The sequence below is a fragment of the Hemitrygon akajei genome, chromosome 9, assembly GCF_048418815.1.
Source record: "Hemitrygon akajei chromosome 9, sHemAka1.3, whole genome shotgun sequence".
In the NCBI taxonomy this organism is placed as follows: Eukaryota; Metazoa; Chordata; class Chondrichthyes; order Myliobatiformes; family Dasyatidae; genus Hemitrygon; species Hemitrygon akajei.
The window spans coordinates 50,909,195-50,933,963 of NC_133132.1; the positions used below are offsets into that span (position 1 = coordinate 50,909,195).

General features: G+C 39.4%; 1 protein-coding gene across 1 annotated transcript in view; it reads right to left on the bottom strand.

Annotated features, from left to right (window-relative positions):
- The window catches only part of nphp1 (nephronophthisis 1), an 83,000-nt gene extending 59,080 nt beyond the window's left edge, over positions 1 to 23,920 (bottom strand). Inside the window, exons 1-8 of the mRNA XM_073055955.1 lie at positions 23,795 to 23,920; positions 19,071 to 19,129; positions 13,778 to 13,838; positions 9,529 to 9,674; positions 7,147 to 7,333; positions 5,435 to 5,536; positions 3,687 to 3,871; positions 746 to 794 (exon numbers count right to left, since the gene is read on the bottom strand). Of these exons, the coding sequence (XP_072912056.1) occupies positions 746 to 794; positions 3,687 to 3,871; positions 5,435 to 5,536; positions 7,147 to 7,333; positions 9,529 to 9,674; positions 13,778 to 13,838; positions 19,071 to 19,129; positions 23,795 to 23,860 (855 nt within the window). The 5' untranslated portion in view covers positions 23,861 to 23,920. The remainder of the gene's footprint in view (positions 1 to 745; positions 795 to 3,686; positions 3,872 to 5,434; positions 5,537 to 7,146; positions 7,334 to 9,528; positions 9,675 to 13,777; positions 13,839 to 19,070; positions 19,130 to 23,794) is intronic.
- Positions 23,921 to 24,769: the final 849 nt, after the last annotated feature.

Here is a 24,769-nt window from a genome sequence, read left to right on the forward strand (position 1 = left end):
GAACCAATGAGAAGAAGAAAAGCCTGATCACTTCACCTTCCTAATCTATCCATTGCTATTGTATCTATTTTACTGACCAATGTACAACCCTTGTGAAGACTCAGGACACTCAGCATTCAAACAAAATTGTATTGTACAGCACCACTACTCGATTAATAGTAAAGATGCACAGAGTTCCACAATTAACAACTTAACCATCAGTTCACTCATTCTCAGTTTAGAATCTGGTGGAATGGCTCAATGACAGATCTGAACACAGCTTTGATCCAGACAAAGACAAAAGACCTGAATCCCAGTGTAGACATCAAGGCAGCATTTTACAACCAGAAGCCCAAAGGAATTTCAGTAAGACAGGTCAACACAAATCACTGGACAAATTGTTCACCGGTAGAATCACACCCAGCACAGTCGCAGTTGTTTATCTGAGCAGCGACTCAAGGGAAATAACTTCAGCTACCTCAATCCAATCTTCCTTCCTTCAGGTTAGAAGCAGTGATAATATCTGACAATTGCAAATATTTAGATTCTTTAGAACTTAGCAGATGCATTGTGATAAATTGCAAGACAAATGCTTGCAACGGACAGGTGACAACTTTCCACTCTCAACTGTTTTGTCTGGTTAAGTGTTTGTCCAAAAGTATAAAGATGTCTGCTATGTAAAACTAAATTTGCTCATGTACAAACCACCAATGCAGAAGTTTGCCTACACACCAGAAAAGGATAAATAATTATAAAATCTGCTTACCTCTGAAACAGCTTTTTTGGCAGCTAACTTGTGTGATCGTGATTCTTCACTATAAAAATAACAATGCTGTTAATATCTTTAGCAACATAATTTATAAATACATGTAAACTTACTTATACATACAGCAAAATATACTGAGGATGATCAAAACATTGTAATTGTTGACTGATTATGGTACTTGAAAATTCCAGTGTTGCACAATCAAGGGAATAATCAAAATCTGTAGCCTGTACAAGCATACACTAAAGTGGCACAACACGTAATACTGTGAATTTATCCCAGGACAAGCAGAGTACAATTTTTGCACTATTCATGATATACTGTCCCGCTTGGTGGCGCAATAATATCAGTGCCGGACTCCGGAGCGAAGGTTCCCGAGTTCGAATCTAAGTTGGGTTGAGTGTCAAGCTAGCAACTCGGCCTCAAAAAAAAAACAAGAATAGCTTGCTACGGAAACACCGTCAAAAGATGGTGCCCCGATAACTCCACTGCCAAGTTAAGGGCTATTCTTCTTCTTCTTCATGATATACAGTATGCACTCAAGAAATCCCTATTTTCCTATTAAGAGGCCTGCACACAAGCTGAAACTAACTTAAACTAATTAATGCCATTTCTTCATCTCTGATGAGAAGCCATTACAGGATCCAGCCACCAATGGAAGTAATATTGGGAAACTGCTTAAAGAAATGACAACATAGACACAGGACAACATAAACTTGCTTTTGGGTTAAGAGATGCTCTGAATGACTGGCAAATTTGCAGTTGAATCTATGAGCATTAGGCTTTAACAGACATATTATTAAGATCAAGTCTTGTGAAGGGAAAGAAAGTTTGACTAGTTCCTACTGTCTATTCCAGTGACCATATTATACCAATGCTGGACTGCAATGCAAGTTTGGTGATTGCAATCTTACATTCCAAATAAAGATTAGCTTTATGTGTCATATGTATATTGAAACATCGAAACGCACACTGAAGTGTGTCATTTGTGTCAACAACCAACATAATCCAAGGCTGTGCTGGAGGTAGTCCCCAAGTGTCGCAATAATTCCAGCCTGGCATACCCACAATTTACCAACCCTGACCCATATGTCTTTTTGGATCATGGAAGGAAACCAGAGCACCCAGAGGAAACCCATGCAGTCACAGGGAGAACGTACAAACTCCTTATAGAAAACAACAAGAATTGAACCACAATCTTACAGCTGGTGCTGTAAAGCATTATGCTTACGACTATGCTACCATGTCACCTTCAACGTCAGCGTCTTTGTAGCTGCATTCATATATTACCCTTTGGAGCTGTAAAAAGCTTCTTTTGAATCAAGACACCTCCCATGTCTGAAGAAACAGCTTTGTGAACTAATATATATCACAGGAGTATGTGCATACAGTGAGATGCCTAGAGATCATTGTTGTTTAATTGTTGGTTCAAGTGTTTTTTTATTTTTTTTAAAACACAGTATGGGTTTTATTGACTGAGCTAGCATTGAGTGTTCAGTCACACCTGCTTGAATTGCTGCAGTTCATCTGGTACAGATCAATAGACACAGAATTCCAGGATTTCCATTCAACTACAATCAAAGAGTTATTACATGCGTTGATAATCCCAGGCACACGTTACCCACGTCTGTCTTAGTGCTAGAGGTCATAGATTTGAGAGATACAGATTATCCAACTGTATCCTGCTGCAATAACAACCCAATACCACAAAATCTGAGCAAGTGGCATCTGGTCCTTAAGTGAGGATTCTGGGATACAAGGCATGTACTGAAAGCAGAGAGTGTTTCCCTTCTTTCTCTTCCTGCTTGATTTTGCTTTATATACCAGACAGTGCAGAATGCAGAAGACTACAAAGTGCATCATCCTGACTGGATAGTAATGTAGGAACCCAATAAGTAGTTTGGACAATAATTTGAATACTGAGGATCCAGAGAGTAAATTCCAGTTCACGTCCTGTGGCCCCAAAAGGTTGTGATTCTACTCTCTTACACAACCACACAATCAGACAGGAATGATGAGCTAAGAATAGAGAACACCACCTTTATTTGGTATGGTGATTGAAATCCATCATTTCAGCAATTAATGAATCACATGACTTTCTAAGCACAGAAAGTCAAAGGACAGACATTACCTACAGGGAGCAATACCCAACATACTTGATGAGTAGTTGACATGTTGAACTTTGATACTTCCGTTGATCGGGGCCGACCATGGATATTTCATACTAGCTGTCGTACACAAGCCAGGGCAGTACAATAGAGAGAGGAAGCTGCTGCCCAACAGGCTGCTCCCCTCCACAGAGCTGATGAATCCAAAGGATCTGCAGAGACTGATACAGATTGGTACCAGCAGCATCGCAGGAGTTGCCAGTCAATGTTAACAAAACGTAGGGACTCTAGCTCCCTATTTTTCCTTGGGGTTCACTACCGAAGCCTTCCCTATGAGTGGGTGTAGCCACAAGGCAGCGGAAGTTTGAGATCAGAGTTTTCCTTCTCCTAGATGTGCTGCCAACCACGGCTGACAAGCCCCATCTGCCTGAAGTGACTGGTTTTAAAGTGCCAGTAACCAGCCTTTGCCCCTTCTCCTGTCAGAAGAACCAGTTCCACTGGACTTAGTAGCTAAGCCACATGTGGAAGCCAGACGTTGAACTTGGTTGTCAGAGGCTATTTGAGATGCACACCATTGGGAGCATTTAATAGGTATGGAGCTTATCCCTACTATTCCCCCCTCCCCCCCCCCAGGGTTCCCAAACTATTTTACACCATAGACACTTACCATTAACCGAGGGGTTTGTGGGCCCCAGGTTAGAAACTTTCCCTTCTCATCTATTTCTCTTCATTTCCCATAGATACCTTTTGGTTTATTATAGCAGTCCAAACCCAAAATATCATACGTTTAAAAGAAGGAAGTGAACAATCTAGCACGGTATTATGTATGATACCTCTGCACTTCATGTACTTTTCTTTTCATGTATTGTCCTTTAGCTTCGTCTTCCTCCTCATCTTCATCTTCTTCCTCCTCATCTTCATCTTCTTCCTCCTCATCATCTTCTTCCTCCTCATCATCTTCACCTTCCTCATCACCTTCAATATTATCCAGTGCTCCCTGACTCTGTTTGCTATATACCTATAATGCAGTTTGTGTATGTACAAATTAAAATAAAACTATATTTGATCAAGTGCAATTTGAATCTGAACATAGCAATTGAAACAATGAAATAATGTAAAAAAATGTCTATGTACTGGTCAGAAATGCACCAAATGAAATTAATAGGTAAAGTGCTGGAAAGATGCCTGCCAAGTTACAAGAATGGATGCTACTCATGAAGCCTGTGCTATTTTTATGGGAGACTACACCAGCTATAGTGGAACTATAACCTTGCACAAAAACTGCAGCATGGAACAGGCCTTGTCCTCTTTATATGAACAAAGAACATTTTTTACTACAGCCATTGCTACAAAGGAAATCAGCTCAATAGCATCTTGAGGTTGGACAAAGGTGGTGTGGAAAAAAGGAGCAATGTGAGGTAGTAAGGATCAGACAGTGAGGCAGTGGTGGGAAGAGAGGAAAACTATTAACAGATTGGGGAAGGAAAATAGGAATTATGGGATGGCGAAAGATGGTCAGGACATGCACTAAATCTTGCTTCTATTACTATGCATACACATGGAAAAACCGGATCAAAAAATCTACGCAGGTACATTATGTGCTCAAAGCAGCTGATGGTATTTAGCAACTAATTATATGTTAGGTGAAATTAATTTATTTTGAATCATAATCTTTGTATCATGTAACACAATATCTAACCCAAATAATGCACTCATTTATCTTTATACGAACAAAGAACATTTTTACTACAGCCATTGCTACAAAGGAAATCGGCTCAATAGCATCTTGAGGTTGGACAAAGGTGGTGTGGAAAAAAGGAGCAATGTGAGGTAGTAAGGATCAGACAGTGAGGCAGTGGTGGGAAGAGAGGAAAACTATTAACAGATTGGGGAAGGAAAATAGGAATTATGGGATGGCGAAAGATGGTCAGGACATGCACTAAATCTTGCTTCTATTACTATGCATAGTAATGGAAAAACCAGATAAACCAGATAAAAAAATCTACGCAGGTACATTATGTGCTCAAAGCAGCTGATGGTATTTAGCAATTAATTATATGTTAGGTGAAATTAATTTATTTTGAATCATAATCTTTGTATCATGTAACACAATATCTAACCCAAATAATGCACTCATTTATCCATTTCCCACATGCTGTGTTATTTGTTTCACAGTTTGTGCATGGTACAAGCTTGATTGCTGATCCTACGCACTATATAGAATCCATTCTGATCCAAAATTTAGAGAAGATATGAATGTGATTTTTCCTGCTCTAATCAGTGCTAAAAATGCTATGACCAAACTCACAGAATAGCACGATAATAATCACCCATCTGTAGATATCAAAGAGTCGCATCTTTTGCATTAATGGCGCAGAATGGCTATCACATTGCTTTAAGTAAGTGTCACTGCATTCTGAAATGTTAATGCTAATATGTGAAACTCTTTGCAGCTTATTGTCAACTGTATTATTACTACAAGAAGTTCTTGTCCATTGGATAGTATAAAAAAGTTTCTTTTGAGTGTTAGAACTCTAGAAATGGTAGCTACTGTACAAAATTAGCTATAAAAAAACCTGACCTGTAAATAAGTTTTGGGAACTACGCCTTCCTTTCCTTGAGCATTAACTCCAAGCCACCATCCATCAGGATTCTGATTAAGGATCCTTATAACATCGCCTTTCTGCAGCATTAGAACAAATCAATAATATAATTAAACCAAACATCAAGCAAATACCTTAAATAGCTTAAGAATAATTTTCAGTCAATATAAGTTTCTTCAGGGATATGCAAAAAAATTATATCTCCTTAGGGACTTGAAAACTGCATTGGCTCTGCAGTAGAAATAAAGTGCATGAGGAAAAGGTGACCCAGTAAAAGGCAATGAAACATGCACCAAAAAGGATCTAGCACTTTCCAGCATATATGACAGATAAGCTCTTCGGAGCATCTAGCTGGGTACAGGTATCAATTTTAACCAACTTTTCAATGACAAACTCTGCCATCTTCATCAGGGATGATGCCTAGACACATCTAGTCCGGAGCTATATATGCCCCCATCATCCATCCATCCTGATTGGTTGAGGTTTAACCAATCAGGTTACCACTGTGCCACTTTGTTTACAATCAAATTCCAGTCCTTACTTAGAGCAAGACCTTCGTCTTTGTTAAAATTCTTTTCCTCTAGTATTACTACAATGGCTTCTTTCACCAGGTGGTCCCAAAAGCCACTGGTATGGCACAGTAGTATTGTGTCCTCGAAGTCAATTGCAAATGCAATGCTCTGATACACCTCCTATGTTCCATGATGCAGGTTTCCACTGTGCGCCTTATCTGGCTGATATACGCTGCTCCACACTTACAGGAAATCCTGTAAACGCCAGCCACCCTGAGTCCCATGGTTTCTGGAAGGATCACCAGGATCCTGAAAAAAATTGCAGATTAACACCATACACAAGCATAAGGAAGCTCAAATCCCAACTTATGCAGGTCAAAGATGACCTGGGACTCAGGTCGGCTAGTGTTTACAGGATTCCCTATGAATGCCAAGAAGCTTTTAATGGCACACCGTGAAAACCCGTATCAAGGAGCATGGGAGGTGCATTTGTTTGGGTAATCCAGAGAAATTGGCAGCAGCAGAACACCCTATGCACAATGGCCATAAGATTGAGTTCAGCAACACCAAACTACTGTGCTGTGCCAATGGCTTTTGGGACCATCTGGTGAAGGAAGCCATTGAAATAAAACTAGAGGAAAAGAATTTTTTTTTAAAAACACAAAGGTCTCGCTTTAAGAAAGAACTGGAATTTGATTGTAAAAATGTGGGACAACAGAAACCTGATTATGTGAGGTCTAACCATTCAGGAGGGACGGACAACAGGGGTAGATATACCACTGGACTAGACATGCCCAGGCATCATCCCTGATGAAGATGTCAGAGTTTGTCATCGAAACATCAGTTAAAATCGATAACTATACCCAGCTGGAATTATTGAGGAAAGTTTATTCAACATGTACCAAGTCCATTTAGCTATCGAGGCATATAGAAGTGTAGTCATCTTTTGAGATTCACAATCATAGTAAGCTCATGAAACAGAAGACACACATCATGTCCATATCTTTGTCCATAGCACTGTAAGTCATAGCTCTTCAAGCTCACATTCACTTACTTTGCATTCTAACATGCTTTGGGCATACCGGCAGTGTTGAACTGTGAAGTATATTTGATACATATTTTACTCAAAATATTGGAATATTTTCCTCTTTTGTTATAATCAATACACAAAAAAATACCTTAAAAGACAGATCATGTTCTTCCTGAGCTTGAAAGTCACTGATGGTAATAAATAGATCACCGGCATATTGATTATCATCAGATTCCACGTGTTCATCATTATCACTTTCATCTTCTTCTGCATCTTCATCCTCTTCATCACTCTTATTTCTCTGCTTTGCTGCAGTGGCCCTACCCTTTGTGTTCCTACCAAAAGTGAATTAGTTATGTTATTTCCACAGGATCAGAACTGCAAATTAAGCTCCAGATACCATGTTGCCTTCACTTTATTAAGGCTGGAAAAAAAAAAGCAAATCAAAAATGGGCAAAAAATTCACATTTGATTTATGGTCTCTAGAAAACTTCCCCTTACAAATATTTCTTGGTTGACCCAAAGAGCTTTTTAAATACTTGCATCATAATTCACTTCTTATCTTGAACTCTGCTATAATCAGAATTGATCTCCAGCAAACAGCACAGGATCCAACAATGCAATATTACACATCCATTTTAAGCTAAAGAATTAACCTACTTCACATCATCTATGCCTCAATAATTTCAATTCCCAGGATGAAAACTCCAAGTCTTTACAGATTTTCCTTATAGTTTAAACTTCTGACTCCACTGGCTCCATCAGTCTTCACTTAAAACATTCTGACACAAAATATCTAGACTGTTCGATATCAACTTCTGACACTATCTGGCACAAAAACTGGCAAAATAAAGCATAATACAGTACAGGTGAGTGAATATGGAACTGAATTTTATAGCTTTCATTCTAAAATTTATCCATTTTCAATCATTTTAGGTTTTTGAACAGCTTGCTCCTTATAAAATACAGCCCAGGGATTTATATCCCATTTTCAATTTATCTTCCAAGGAAACATTTGTCATCTGCCACAGCGAGCCATCAAAATAAGTCTATCATTAACTTCTTAAACATTATTCATGCCCATTGAGGTTCAGTTATCTCATCAGGTAAAAACCCTTGCTTTTCTGGTGGTAAATATGCAAGTCAAAATGGAATAACAAAATAACATCACAATCACTAAAGAAAAACAACATCAGTTTTGGAACAAACACGAGGAAATCTGCAGATGCTGGAAATTCAAACAACAACACACACAAAATGCTGGTGGAACACAGCAGGCCAGGCAACATCTATAAGGAGAAGCACTGTCAACGTTTTGGGCCGAGACCCTTCGTCAGGGCTAACCGACAGGAAAGGTAGTAAGAGATTTGAAAGTAGTGGGGGGAGGGTGAAATGCGAAATGATAGGAAAAGACCGGAGGGGGTGGGATGAAGCTAAGAGCTGGAAAGGTGATTGGCGAAAGTGATACAGAGCTGGAGAAGGGAAAGGATCATGGGACGAGAGGCCTCGGGAGAAAGAAAGGGGGGGGAAGCACCAGAGGGAGATGGAGAACAGGCAGGGTGATGGGCAGAGAGAGAGAGAAAAAAAAACAAATAAATATGTCAGGGATGGGGTAAGAAGGGGAGGAGGGGCATTAACGGAAGTTAGAGAAGTCAATGTTCATGCCATCAGGTTGGAGGCTACCCAGCCGGTATATAAGGTGTTGTTCCTCAGTTTTGGAAACCCATCATCCAATTTACATTTCCTCCATCTTGCCTCCCCACTGGTAATTTAATCTATGTATATCAACTTTGTGCTGGGATTGAGAAAGGAAATGTTACCAGGGAGGAAGTGGGAATTTGGTAGGAAGTCACAAATAAAAAACACAGAAGGAGCAAACCATAATAAAATGAGATACGGCCAGACCCTTATGAATTAACATGTATAGATTAAATGGTATGTGTTGATTTAATTGTACATCCTGGTCAACCCAGATCAATTGCTTTGGGTAGGAAAAGATTCAGCTATCCAAAAGTTTACTTCAATACAACCCTACTCTTATAAATCTACTCCTCAGCTTTTTTTCTCCAGTCCTGCCGAAGGGTCTCGGCCCAGAACTTCAACTGTACTCTTTTCCATAGATGCTGTTTGGCCTGGAGAGTTCCTCCAGCATTTTGTGTGTGTTGCTTAGATTTCCAGCATCTGCAGATTTTTTCTTGTTCTCTGTACAACCCACACACTTCTATTAAAATGCATCAGGTAATCTCAATCTTAAGAAAATTACTGAACCCTCAACATTCCTGAGAATATTTATACATCTTCCAGGTATTAATCATCTATTGAATGAAAATTCATTTATGTTGATCCAGAGCCACCTTTTACCATTCAGTCACTTTATACTTCAGTCACAGTTACCTCACCCATTCCAATAAAAATACTACATATAGTAATACGAAGATCTCCCTCATACATTGCCTGCCCAACAGAATTAGAAGTTTTAACATTCATCTGAAGTTAAAAGTCTTTTCAATTCAGTTTAGCAGTCCCTTACTTTGCAGCTTCATCCATTTTCTGCTTAAGACACTCCTTTTCTAGTCTCCGAGCAAGTTCTCGAAGCAATTCTGACATGCCTGCCAGTCGCCTCTCCTCAGCTCGTTTCCGCTGATCATAATTATTTACATGAGTTAGTTCATTTGCCTGAAGAAAAAGACACAGTCCTTGTGAGAACACATCTAGAGAGCACAAGAAGGTTTGTAGTTTTGTATTGAAGTGTGGGAGCTAAGTATGAGTTTTAGCTTAGTAATAGTACTTCAGACTAAATTTACTCCGTTCACCCTCGCAGGTGTGCAACAAAGATAAATGCTCAATTTGAACATAACAAGGAAGTTTACCCCATTTATCCTCAAATATTGCTGCAACAGCTTAGCTCATTATTAATTACTTTATATAAATTGCAAACCAATTACACTTTGAAAGGTTATTTTCATTATATCAAAGATTCAAGATTCTTACATTTAATATGAAAGAATATATAAATTATACAACCTTGAGATTTGTCTGCTTACAGGCAGCCAAAAAGCAAGTAATCTGAAAGGACCAACACCCAATGTGCAAAGAAAGAGGGAAAGAAACACAAATCATGCAGACAAAAAAGTGACTAACAACATTACAAACCAAATTGAGTCCTTAGATCCGAATTCCCGGAGGAACGCCAAAACCTTGGTCATATTGGCGGGACAAATCACTGCAAAGCTCACAGATGTGAAGCGCAGCAGCCAGGAAGTCTCACAGCATCAGTGTGAAATCGACCCAACCCTCACCTCCAGTTTCGACACCCTGCCCTTCCAGTTATCTGGGCTGGCATTTAACTATCCAAACAGCAGATCATGCCTAACATTAGGAACGAGGTCCCACCACAGCGACAAACTCTGGGCCTAGATTATGCCGCCAGTGATTCCTTCTGGGTCTAGACAACACCGCCCACCCCAGAGCCATTCTCGACCTCTCCGAATTAGCTGGGCGCTTAGTGATTCAACCTTGCACTTGGTTTAGCTGGACAAGCAACGAAACTCCTCTGTTTCGACTCCTCCTCTCACTCCAATTCCATTTGTGTCGATTTTGCAATGCACCAGCACACTCATCCTTCAAAATTGCATTGTCTTCGCTTGCCTCTTCATTGCTTGCAGAGATAGTTTACCACAATTTACTTCAGAAAATATGCTATTACTAATGTTTTAGTTGAATCTCTTGCCTTTCGAACTATCAGTAAGCTGTTGCTTGCCTTTAGTAGCACCATCTTAAACCTAAGAGTCTCTCTACATTTATAAACTATATACATTGAGTTTACACAGTACAGCTCAGCTATTTTTAATCTTTGGAAGTTATTATATAAATCCTTTGCTTCTATAGTATATTTTTTATTCTGCTTTCCTATCCTTCAGGATCAAGAATAGTCATAGAATCACGTGACACAGAAACAGGCACTTCGGCCCACAATGCCTATGCTGACCATCAAGTACCCGTCGGTACTAATCGCATTAACTAGCACTCGATTTGCAGCCTTTTATAGCTTATGATTCAGGTAATGGTCTAGATACTTCATTATTGTGAGAGTACCTGCCACTATCATTAACTCAAGACAGTGCCTCCCAGTTTCCAACCAACTTCATCACATCTCCATCTGGTTGTAACTTACCCTACACCTACACCTCTTTGTTTAGACACCTTAGCTTTGGGGTAAATGTCCCTCCTATCTACGGCTCTTATATTTTCATATACCTCTATCAGCCCCAACCCTTTAGCCTCCTCCACTACAAAGAAAACAAAACCAGTCTTTCCAGTCTAATAACTGAAATGCTTCATCCCAGGAATTGCACCTTCACCTTTTCCAATGCAATCACATCTTTCCTATAGTGTGGCATCCTGAACTGTACGCAGTAACCAGCCACTGTACAGTGTACTCCAACTGTAGTTAAACCATACAAGAAGAATAAACTGATTTTGTTCTCCATTCTCACCATCTTTTGTCTGGCTGCATCACAGCCTAGTGGAAACACCAATGCCCTTTTACAGAAAATTCTACATAATGTAGTGGATATGGCCCATCATGGGTAAGGACCTCCCAACCACTAAGCAAATCTACATGAAACACTATTGCAGGAAAGAATCAACATGGACCACCACCAACCAGAACATGCTCTCCTTTTGCTGCTGCCATCAGAAAGAGGTACAAGAGCCTCAGGACTCACACCACCAGGTTTAGGAACTGTTACTATCCCTTAACCATCAGGCTCTTGAACTAAAGGGGATAACTTCACTTGCTCCAGTGAAATGTTCCCACAGCCCATGGATGCACTTTCAAGGTTTCATCATCTCATGTTCTCAATATTTATTGGTTATTTATTTATAATTATTTCTTCTTTTTGTATTTGCACAGTTTGTTGTCTTCTGCAATCTGGTTGAATGCCCTAGTTAAGCAGTAATTCATTAATTCTGATAAATAGTTATTCTTCTATAGATTTATCTTGAGTATATCTGCAAGAATATAAATCTCAGGGTTGTATATGAGGACATGTATGTATTTTGATAATAAAATTTACTTCAAACTTTTCTATGCTGCTTAAGTTCAGTCTCTAGAACGTGTACCTTTACAAACTTCACTCATAAAAGTAAGTAAAACCAGGGGACGTCACGTGATGACGTAGGATTGAGACGTGGAAATCCAGCTCTCCCGTAAAAACCAGTAAAATAATGTTTAAGTGAAGAAAAGTTAGTAAATATTCTTTTAAAATTACCTATAAACTACTCAGGATTGTCTTAAGATATGTCTCCTAAACAGAAGCAGAAGAAAACTACTACTTTGAAGTCAACACAAGTTGGAAAAGAATCAAGGCCGGCCTCCATCAAAGAGCCTCGGGCTCAAGTGCATTTTACCTCCGGCGATACAGAACAGGAAATTGCAGCAACATCAACCGTCTCCAAAAAAAAGTCTTGTTTTAAAATTCAACCTTTTTGGACAAATTTAAGAGTTTTATTGGAACAAATTATTGGAACACAACTTCCACATAATCCAACATTATTTTTACTAGGCGATATTGAAGGGATAAAACCGAAATCCAAACTGAATAAATATCAGAAAGAATTCATAAAAATTGCATTGGCAGTAGCCAAAAAGGCTATTGCAGTTACTTGGAAATCGGATTCATATTTAAGTATAGATAGTTGGAAGAATGAAATTTTCAGCTGCATTCCACTTGAAAAAATTACTTATAATTTAAGAGATAACTGTGAAATATTTCTGAAAATTTGGCGCCCTTATTTACAAAAGATAGGATTAAATATATAGGTGCTCTGAAGATAAAATTATTGGTTATTTGGGGAAATAAATAAATATATATACTAAAGTTATTACAAACTCCATGGAGCATGTGGGGATCTTCCGATATCCAGGCACTCTTTCTTTCTTTCTTTTTTCTTCTCTCTTTTTTTTCTCTTTCTACAGGGATATGTTAGGGGGGAGGGGTTAAGGGGAGGGGGGAAGGGTTGATAATTTTTTTTTCCTTTTGTAACTATTTGAAAATTCAATAAAAAAATTTATTAAAAAAAAGTAAAACCAAGAGGCTCTACAAAATACTTAAAACCAAGCAGTAAGGTACAACATAACTTAGTTGCTCCAGCAAGTAATAAAGCAATATTAGCTCATCACCACCATGCTCCAATCCCAACTGCATGCTCCTAAGAAACGCCATTTCAAAAAAGAGAAGAAAATTTACTGCGAAAAGAAATGTAATTGTGCGCAATAAGTATCATCTAGAGTTACGCAGAGAAACCTGAGAAACAGAAGGGTGAGAAAATTGTTCTTGAAAAAAAATATTTATATATATATATATATATCAATTGAGACGCTAATTCCACTGTTACTGTGTTTTATATATTGAAAATACATTCCTCTTTCAAGACATTTAATTCAAATTAATTATCCAAATTTGGGAGTGATTTGCCCAGAAATTGTGAAATGTGCTATAAAATTAGTAATATTATATATTAAATTAATTGAGAAAGAAATTAGCTTAATTGAAATGCAGGATTTTCACTGGAAATGTTGTTTTCCTTGGAGTGAAGGAGGCTGGTAGAGGGGAGAGCTAATGGATATTTGCAACAATTATGAGGGATATGGACAAGGCAGATAGCAAAAAAAACTCCTTCCTCATTGCAGAAGTGTCTAAACAAAATCTGAAAACTGGAAAATAAATGACAACAAGTGAAAGAAATGATTGTCAACAACTTAAATTTAAATTTACCTTCTTTAACTTGTGCAGAGTGTCCAAAGTTTCATCAACAGATTGCTTTAATTGAAGACAACTATGTAAAAGTCAAAATGTCTGTTAAAATCAATTAATATGTACAAAAACATGAAAACTCATTAAGATGACAACGTTAAGCACACATAAACATATTTGTATGATGTTTATCACAGTTTCACCAAAAAGTTGAACCTGGCATGCTTTGTAATAACCTTACAATGTACATCACCAAAATGAATGAATAGAGGGGAGCTGGAGTGCAACAAGAGATCACTAAGAATAAATGGTTTTACTTTATAGAAATAAACAGTTATTGAATTAAACTGTCTTTAAATTCTGGCTTTTTTCTCTCAATGGTGCTGGAAAATAAATTAAAGTGTATATTACTAAATAAAAACCCAAGATGGATAGACAAATTAGAAATAAATGTGCAAACTTTTGTAATAGTGGATTTTCATCTCAACAGGTACGTGTAAAATAGTGCTGCAGCAGTAAAGGGATTGTTATGAAATATAAGCAGTCCCAAAATTACATAAGGATTCTGTTCCTGAGGCAAGCTGATTTCTCCATAAGTCAGATTCATCCATTTCCTCTAGCTACCCATGGTGTATGGCCTTACATACGCTTGCTGTAATTCTTTCATTTCAGTTAGCATTCACCCTAACACCACTCATAATTAAACTAATGGAATATTTACTGTATAACATAAAATATTTTATTATTACTATCTGGTAAAATACTATAACAATGCTGTATATGGGACTTAATTTCCATAAGTCAGATCATCTGCAACCTGGGGAGCACATGCATGCAGTAATTTTAAAAAACAGTAAGCTGTGGCCCAGCAAAGGAATAAAGGAAAATAATAAGATGGTGTGAAAAGACATGAGGCCTGTTATCCCCACTTGACAATTCATTTGACCATCATAGTTTTCCATCCAGTAGCAAGTATTAAGAAATGGAATAAACCCATGCAATGATTTTATTTACAAAGACCATTTGCCTCCTTAATAAACTAGATGGCATGAAGAAACTTGGGAAAGTACTATGAAAGACAGCTTAATGGAATAGTGAAAAACTTTAAATGTACAAGTCTATTTAAAGGTTCTTTGAGGCTGTTTTAGCCAGGGGTGGTAGTGGGGATAAGTGCCCAGTACTTATTAACCAAATCCAGCTCCTGGCTTTCATGTGGGGCTTAACTACTAAGCCCGGCACAACCAGTTCTACTGACAGTCGCTTCAGGCAGATGGGCCTCGTCAGCTGTGGTTGTCAGATCATCAAGGAGAAGGAAAACTCTGATCTCAAACCTCCGCTGCCTTTCAGCTATACATAATCATGGGAAAGGCTATGAGGGTAAACCCCCAGGAAAAATGCTGGAGTCCCTAAGGTAGTCATACATTGAGCTCAACGCTGACTAGCAACGGTTGCAATGCCGCTGGTGCCAAATTGTATCGGCTTCTGCCTTTACTTTGAACTCATCAGCTGCGTGGAGAGAGGGAGACTACCTCATGGGAAACAGTTATGTTCTATGAAATTTAGCACAACTGGAAGGAAAGCTGCAGTCAACAGAACTTAACAGGAGGAAGGGAAACTTGCACAGCAATCACTCAAGGCGTGAGATTACAAGGTGGAGAGGATCAGATTCTGATTGTCATTTACTGAGGCAAACACATTAACTGTTGCTTTTTTCTACTGGAGCTCACTTACTAAGGAAATATGTTGTGCGATATAAAAGTAAATGGCTTAAATTATGCAAAGCAAATTACAAATTAGCAAAACTTACACTATTTTCACAGATCTTCAACAATTCTGACATATATTCAATAGAAAGGGTGCAAGATGGAAGATAGACAGTTGATAGAGAAGGGACATGCTCAGACTGATGGCTTGAGATGTATCTATTTTGATGAAAGGAGAATTACGAACAAAGCGGATGAACTTACAGCAAGGATCAGTACTTGGAGCTATGATGTTGTGGCCATTACAGAGACTTGGATGGCTCAGGAGCTGGAATGGTTGCTTCGAGTGCCAGGCTTTAGATGTTTTAGAAAGGACAGGGAGGGAGGAAAAAGAGGTGGGGACATGGCACATTTCAAGGATAGTATCAAGGAGGAAGACATGGAGGGATTGTCTACGGGGTCTCTGTAGGTGGAAGTTAGGAACAGGATGGGGTCAATAACTCTACTGGGTGTTTTTTATAGACTACCCAATAGTAACATGGACATCGAGGAGCAGATAGGGAGACAGATTCTGAAAAGGTGTGATAATAACAGGGTTGTTGTGGTGGGAGATTTTAATTTCCCAAATATTGATTGGCATGTCCCTAGAGTGAGGAGTTTAGATGGGGTGCAGTTTGTTAGGCGGGTTCAGGAAGGTTTGACACAATAAGTAGATAAGCCTACAAGAGGGGAGGCTGTACTTGATCTGGTATTAGGAAATGAAGCTGGTCAGGTATCAGATCTCTCAGAGGGAGAGCATTTTGAAGAGTGATCACAAAGCTATATCCTTTACCATACCATTGGAGAGGGATAGGAACAGACAAGTTAGGAAAGCATTGGAGTAAGGGGAAACATGAGGCTATCAGGCAGGAACTTGGATACATAAATTTGGAACAGATGTTCTTAGGGAAACATACGGAAGAAATGTGGCAAATGTTCAGGGGAAATTTGCGTGGGGTTCTGCGTAGGTACGTTCCAATGAGACAGGAAAGGATGGTAGGGTACAGGAATCATGGTGTACAAAGGCTGTTGTAAATGTAGTCAAAAAGAAGAGCTTATGAAAGGTTCAAAAAACTAGGTAATGATAGAGATCTAGAAAATTATAAGGCTAGCAGGAAGGAACTTAAGAAAGAAATTAGGAGAGCCAGAAGAGGCCATGAGAAGGCCTTGGAGGACAGAATTAAGGAAAACCCCAAGGCACTCTACAAATATGACCAATCAAGTGTGACAGTGGAAAAGTGTGCATGGAACTGGATGAGATAGCAGAGGTACTTAATGAGTACTTTGCTTCAGTATTCACTACGGAAAAGGATCTTGGCAATTGTACGGATGACTTACAGCAGACTGAAAAGCTTGAGCATGTAGATATTAAGAAAGAGGATATGCTGGAGCTTTTGGAAAGCATCAAGTTGGATAAGTCACCAGAAACGGACAAGATGTACCCCAGGCTACTGTGGGAGGCGAGGGAGGAGATTGCTGAGCCTTTGACGATGACCTTTGCATCATCAATGGGGTCGGGAGAGGTTCTGAAGGATTGAAGGGTTGCGGATGTTGTTCCTTTATTCAAAACAGGGAGTAGGGATAACTCAGGAAATTACTTGAGTCTTACTTCAGTGGTTGGTAAATTGATGAAGATCCTGAGAAGCAGGATTTATGAACATTTGGAGAGGCATAATATGATTAGGAATAGTCAGCATGGCTTTGTGAAAGGCAGGTCGTGCCCTACGAGCCTGACTGAATTTTTTGACGATGTGACTAAACACATTGATAAAGGTAGAGCAGTAGATGTAGTGTATATGGCTATCAGCAAGGTACCCCATGCAAGGCTTAATGAGAAAGTAAGGAGGCATGGGTTCCAAGGGGACATTGCTTTGTGGATCCAGAACTGGCTTGCCCACAGAAGGCAAAGAGTGGTTGTAGACGGGTCATATTCTGCATGGAGGTCTGCCAGTGGTGTGCCTCAGGGATCTGTTCTGGGACCCCTACTCTTCGTGATTTTTATAAATGACCTGGATGAGGAAGTAGAGGGATGGGTTAGTAAATTTGCTGATGACAGAAAGGTTGGGGGTGTTGTGATAATGTGGAGGGCTATCAGAGGTTACAGCAGGACACTGATAGGATGCAAAACTGAGCTAAGAAATGGCAGATGGAGTTCAACCCAGGTAAGTGTGAGGTGGTTTATTTCGGTAGGTCAAATATGATGGCAGAATATAGTACTAATGGTAAGACTCTTGGCAGTGTGGAGGATCAGAGGGACCTTGGGGTCCGAGTCCATAGGACACTCAAAGCTGCTGCGCAGGTTGACTCTGTGGTTAAGAAAGCATATGGTGCATTGGACTTCATCAATCATGGGATTGAGTTAAGGAGCAGAAAGGTAATGTTGCAGCTATATGGGACACTGGTCAGACCCCACTTGGAGTACAAATCAACACGTACAAACAAGCTGGAGGAACTGAGCAGGTCGGGCAGCATCCGTGGAAACGAGCAGTCAACGTTTCAGGCCGAGACCCTTCATCAGGACTCGGTCTCAGCCCGAAACGTTGATTGCTCATTTCCACGGATGCTGCCTGACCTGCTGAGTTCCTCCAGCTTGCTTGTACATGTTGATTTGACCACAGCATCTGCAGTGCACTTTGTGCTCCCACTTGGAGTATTGTGCTCAGTTCTGGTCACCTCACTACAGGAAGGATGTGGAAACCATAGAAAGGGTGCAGAGGAGATTTACAAGGATGTTGCCTGGATTAGGGAGCATGCCTTATCAAAATAGGTTGAGTGAACTCGGCCTTTTTTTCCTTGGAGTGACAGAGGATGAGAGGTGACCTGATAGAGGTGTATAAGATGATGAGTGGCATTGATCATGTGGATAGTCAGAGGCTTTTTCCCAGGGTTGAAATGACTAACACGGGAGGGCACAGTTTTAAGGTGCTTGGAAGTAGGTACAGAGGAGATGTCAGGGGTAAGTTTTTTTACACAGAGAGTGGTGAGTGCGTGAATGGGCTGCTGGCGATGGTGGTGGAGGTGGATACGACAGGGTCTTTTAAGAGATTCCTGGACAGGTACATGGAGCTCAGAAAAATAGAGGGCTATGGGTAACCCTAGGTAATTTCTAAGGCAAGGACATGTTCGGCACAGCTTTGTGGGCCGAAAGGCCTGTATTGTGCTGTAGGTTTTCTATGTTAGAAAGCAGTGAGATTTTAAGATAATTTCTTATTTAATTGCTTATTTACTGAAACTGTTAAGAAAGAAGCAAACAGCAATATCCTGGTTGTGGGAACATGACAATGGAGCAGTAGATAAATAATGAACAAGGGGACAACAAAACTGTGCGGACATACAGATAAATGAAGAAAGTTATCATCAACAGCACAATTAACCACATTTTGTACAGCAAACTTTTATGACAGTAGGTAATTTTGAATGCTTTCTGCCTTGTAATATAAAAATACATCAGGAACTGTACTTCACTACTTCAACGCATATAGAATAATTTTTTTTCCACAATGGCACAGTGCTTAAAGTTGACATTCAAATTTTGTTATAAAAGCAAATACTAAAACAACCAAAGAACTTACCTCTGATAAGCTTCCTCTCTTTGTTCAGGACGTTTAATGTTCTTTAGTAAGGCATCAACCTTAATGGAATATGGAAATATAATTTGTATGTGTACACCTTAGAATGACAGTATTATAGCACAGGTGGAGGCATTTGAGTATGTAGTCTGACTCTTTAAGGACCAATCCATCCCTTTGTTCTTTCCCCATGGTCCAACTGCCACAAGTCAACAGCAGCCTGGCTCATCATTCTGCTCTGGACTACCTATAAGACAGCAACTCTTAGGTCAGACTGCTGTTAATCAAATACAGCTTGATGTTCAACTCAATCATCCCATCCAAACTTATTATCAAGTTTCAAGACCTGGGCCTCCGTAACCCCCTCTGGAACTGGATACTCAGCTTTCTCAAGGGCCAACCTCAATCAGTGAGGACTAATGACATCTCCTCTTCTCTGACGATCAGCATAGGTGCACCTCAAGACTGCATGTTTACCCTCCTTCTCTACTCTCTACACATACCTGTCTAAGCATAGCTTCAATGCCATCATCAAATTCACAGATGATACTACTATTGTTGGATGAATCATTGATGGTAAAGAGTCCACTTAGCAGAGCGAGGTAAGTCACCTGGCTTGCTCAACATTAACAAAACTACAGAGCTGATTGTTGACTTTAGGAAGGGGAGGAGGGCAAACATGTGCCAGTTTACATTGGGGGATTGGCGGTGGAAAGATTCAGCAGCTTTAAATCGTTGGGTGTTATCGTATCAGATGACCTGTCCAACTATTCTAATATATCTTATATTCACTCTCTCGAGGACCTTCATATATTTCCTCTGACTGGTGTTTAGTAAAGATTCAGCAGAATTTCCCTACTTTTGTATTCTTTCCCTCTATTTAGAAAGTCCAGGATGCCATGCTTCAATAGCCATTTCCTTAATAAAGTCCACTGCTCTCAAACACATACTTCCTCCATCATGACAATACTTAACTGCACTATTTTGCTTGCATTGTTCCTCTGAAACCTTTCTTCAAAATTATGAGACTACACACCTTTCTCTGCCACTATTTTTCCACCGAGTAAGCAATATGAATTCTTTTGCAATTTATTACAATCTTCTTCAGTATTTTGAAATACAGTGGATTTCAGTTAATTGGGCCATAGGTTAATCAGAGCAGCCTCTTATTTATGACAAGTCTTAAAAAACAAAAACTAATCAAGAAAATAGCTGGGATTCCCTTTGTTTATTTGGGACAGGAGACTGTTGCTGAACAGATTCTAACTAGCGTCAGTCGTGTGTAGTTGTATGACCATTAGATACGACACCATGCTTAGAGCAAACAGTTGCATGTGTTTGTGTTCAAAAAGCAAGTTAGGAACTAAGAAGAAGGTGAAGGTGAAGGGATTTAACAATGAAAATGAAGATTTGGAGGATGCAATCATTGAAAGCATTGTATGAAGGCAGCCCATTATCTACACTTGGTATCTGCGCCAATTTTGTTCATTTACAGTCTTATGCCTTGATGATAATAAGGAATACAGGGGCATCTTCTACATGCTGCCTTAGCTGAGGCTCGAACCAGTGACCTTCAGATCACTAGACCAATGCCTTATCCACTAGGCCATGCACCAACATGGACATGGAGGACTCCATGGATATGTGGAGAAAAGGCCGTGAGTAATGCCTGGCCAGCGTAGACTCCTTTCCCGGATAATACCTTTTCATTTCATTGACTGTTCATGGAGGGTGAGATCCAGTAGAGTGCACACAAGTAGTTAGTTTGTGAACCCACGTGCTTTTTAGTTGAGACAATAACAGTTACTTGTCGGTAAATATAAATTATCTGTGCCTCGCGGATCATTATTACAAGGGGTGATTCTTATAACAATACACTAGGTGAATTCCTCTGCTAATAACTACTAGGAACTAATACAGTTTTATAGTACTGTAGTAGTATTGGTGTTCTAAATTATTCTGTATTTCATTAAATACATAATTGTTACTCAGTTAAATGGTACTTTGTCTTTTTTTTAATATCTTTTAAACTATTCCTCTGAAAATTTGGCTAATAGAGGGAGCCACTTAATTGGGCCAAAATGTACTAGTCCCAATATGTTTGAATTCACCAGAATCCACCGTATTATGCATGTTTTGTGAATGATATGGATAATCATGAAAGGTGACAACAATGGAACTAATTAACACAAAAAGGATAGTGATGAATTTTCTAAAATATTTACACAGGTTTATTTGCTGTTTATTGTTCCTCAGTATGCAGCATCACTAATCATTGGAGAAGGCAGTGCAAACAACTGCTGTTACCAACATTCAGTTGCACATTTAGCTGTTTAGCCATTACTACACTGATAGAAAGGAAAAGCACATTCACATAGAGCTCTTTTATCTGTACCACTAATTCCTGCCTTATGCAACAACAACAAAAATTCCTGGAGGAACACAGTGGGTCAGGTAGCAGCATCTGTATATAGATTTTTATCCTTTATGTATGTTAGATGCTGATCACCAATGCTATTCCTTTTTAAAGAAAATTACCTTCAGACAACTTTTGGGGTGGCACAATAACATAGGGGTTAGCACAACACTTTACAATACCAGTGACCCGGGTTCCTGCCACTGCATGTTGTATGTTCTCCCTGTGACCATGTGGGTTTCCTCCGGGTGCTCTGGTTTCCTTTCACAGTCCAAAGACATACCAGTTGATAGGCTAATTGGTCATTGTCAACTGTCTCATGACGAGTCTAGGATTAAATGGGGGCTGCTGGTAGCGTGGCTCAAAGGGCCAAAAAGGCCTTCTCTGCACCATAGCTCAATAAATAAATAATAAAAGACATTTTCTTAGACTTTTCTAAAGGTCTAGGTAATTCCTTTGTTTGCCCTGTATTTTGTTTTTGCAATAGAAGTGGTGCAAAAATACAAGTTATTGTTGCTATTTGAAACACAGAAATTACTGAAGAGAGAAAAAACACAAGATTACACAACATAATGGAAGGATTGATGCTAGGATCCTTGCTGGTTGTTATATATATTAATAAACTAGATATAAAACACAGGAGATATGATTAGTAAGTTTGCACAAAACACAAAAAGTACCAGAATGAGAGTGGTAGATGAAGAAATAGCAAATAGAATTTAATCCTGAAAAAGGAGTAATGCGTTTCGGGAAGGCTAATAAGAAAAGGATAAACAATTGAATGTTAGGACCCTATTGAGTACTGGAGTTAGGATGTTATGTTGAAGTTGTGAGGACCCTATTGAGTACTGGAGTTAGGATGTTATGTTGAAGTTGTGAGGCCTAATTTGGAGTATTGTGTGCACTTTTGGTCACCCACCTACAGATAAGATATAAATAAGACTGAGAGTCCAGATAAAATTTACAAGAATGCTGCCAGGTCTGGAGGATGTGAGTTATAAGGAAAGATTGAATAGGTTAGAAGTTTATTCCCTTGAAATTAGAAGACTGAGGGGAAATTTAACAGAGGTTTGGAAAATTATGAGGGATATAGCAAGGGTAAATGCAAGCAGGCTTTTTCCACTGAGGTTGAGTGAGGCTACAACTAAAGGTCATGGGTTAAGGGTGAAACTTCTTCACTCAGAGGGAGGCGAGAGGGTGGAATGAGATGCCAGTGCAAGTGATGGATGCAATTTTGATTTCAACTTTCAAAAGAAACTTGGATAGGTACATAGATGGGAGGACTATGGTTTGGGTGTAAGTCAATTGGACTAGGCCGTTTCAATGGTTTGGTGCAGACTGGATGGATGAGCTGAAGGACCTGTTTCTGTGACTATATCAAGTACTGAAGAACATGGGGACATGTCCAAAGATTTCTGACAGCAGCATCATAAATAAAGTGGTTAAATCAGCATAAGGGATACTCACTTCCATTTGCTTTGTTCGAGTAGAAAGATTATCATACAACATTAAGTAACATTAGCAACACAAACAAAATGCTGGAGGAACTCAGCAGGTTAGACAGCATCAATGGAAATGAATAAACAGTCAACTCATCAGACTGAGACTCTTCTTCAGGACAGTGCTTCTCTCTCTCGTATTTTGAATATAAATATTAAGTAGGCCACAGGCAAATATGATTATACTGATAAAGGTGCAGAGGAGATGTCACCTGGGATTGATCATTTCAGCTACAACGAGATAGTACAAAAGTTGGCTTTGTTTTCCATGGAGCAGAGGTGGGGGGGGGGAGGGGGGAACCTGAGTGAAGAATACAATATAAAATATGCTTAGGCAGAACCAGAGACTCTTACAACACTTACTAAGTGTCTGGATGAACACTTGAAACGCCATCCTATAAAAGGGAATGCGTCAATGCTGGAAAATTAGATTGGTGTAAGTGACCAGTGTCAGTGGACAGCACCTTGGAGTAAACCGAAGCCATAGTAGCTCATTTCTGGCACTCTTCAAGACAGCCAGCAAGGAAGGAGTCGAGAACAGGCAACCACCACCATCACCCCTACCTTTTTACTCAGGTCCACTCGCTCATTCAGTTTTAATGAAGTTCTATTTAAGAAGGTCACGAAACAAATTGAAGCGGGTGATGTTTCACAAAGGGGACACATCTGAATCAGGGACAAGATTCGCTGCTGCAGCTTGCCCCTGTCGGACAGACGGTGACCACGGCGCCCAGCCCCTATCATGGTGGGGGCAGCGTTCCCCACCCCACCCCACCCCTTACCCTCCTGCCCAGGCTCACGGAAGCCGGTACCTGGCCCTGCAGGTTGTTGGCGGTCACCTGCACCAGCCGCAACGACCCTTTCCGCAGGGAAGCCATCACACATCAATCCCGATTCCGAGGCCTCCGCCGCCGTGTACCGGGTAAGTCGCCTCACGGCGTCACCATGGCAGCTGCGTCCAGCCAATGACGTAACCACGTACGGGCCAACATGTCGGAGCAAATCTCAGGTGGAGGAGTACTTGGGGCTTATTTAGTAAACTTTTATTGAGGAATAAAATTAAAGACATTTCATTTAAAATTATACATGGATATTACCCAACCAATGTTTATTTGACAAGGTTTAATTCTGAAATTGAAACTAACTGTTCTTTTTGTGGTTTATATCCAGAGGATTTATTTCATCTGTTTCGGGATTGTGAATGCGTTTAAACATTTTGGGTTGATGTTTGTCCATTTATATATCAATAGATTAATGTGGATTTTACTTTTTGTTTTGAAAATATTTTACTTGGGTTTACAAATAATACCAAATCTCATAGGGATCATTTCTTTATTAAAAATCTTTTGTTAATTTACAGCAAATTTCATATCCATTAATTCAAATATAGCAATAAGAAACCTTCATTTATATTTTTACGTCAAACTTCAAACTATATATTAATACTCTGAAAACTTCCCATAGCCAGTAAACTGTAAAGACTACAAATTTGTCAACGTTTCGGGTTATCTCTCTAAATGTTTTTATTTTGTGACTCCTTTTAGATATACAGTAGTTCTTTCTGTCCAATAGTATTTAGAGTGGATTTTCTTTTTTATTTGTATATTTAAAGTTAATAGTTATAGATTTGTTGCTGCTATGTGTGATTCCCTGGCTTTGTTAGCATATGTTCAATGTTTTTGTTTGTGTTCAATAAAAATTTAATTTTTTTTTATAAGTACAAGGCACGCAGTGTACTTGCAGATTTGGGATGATCCACGGTTTAGCTGTTATCTGTCGTTCCCCTT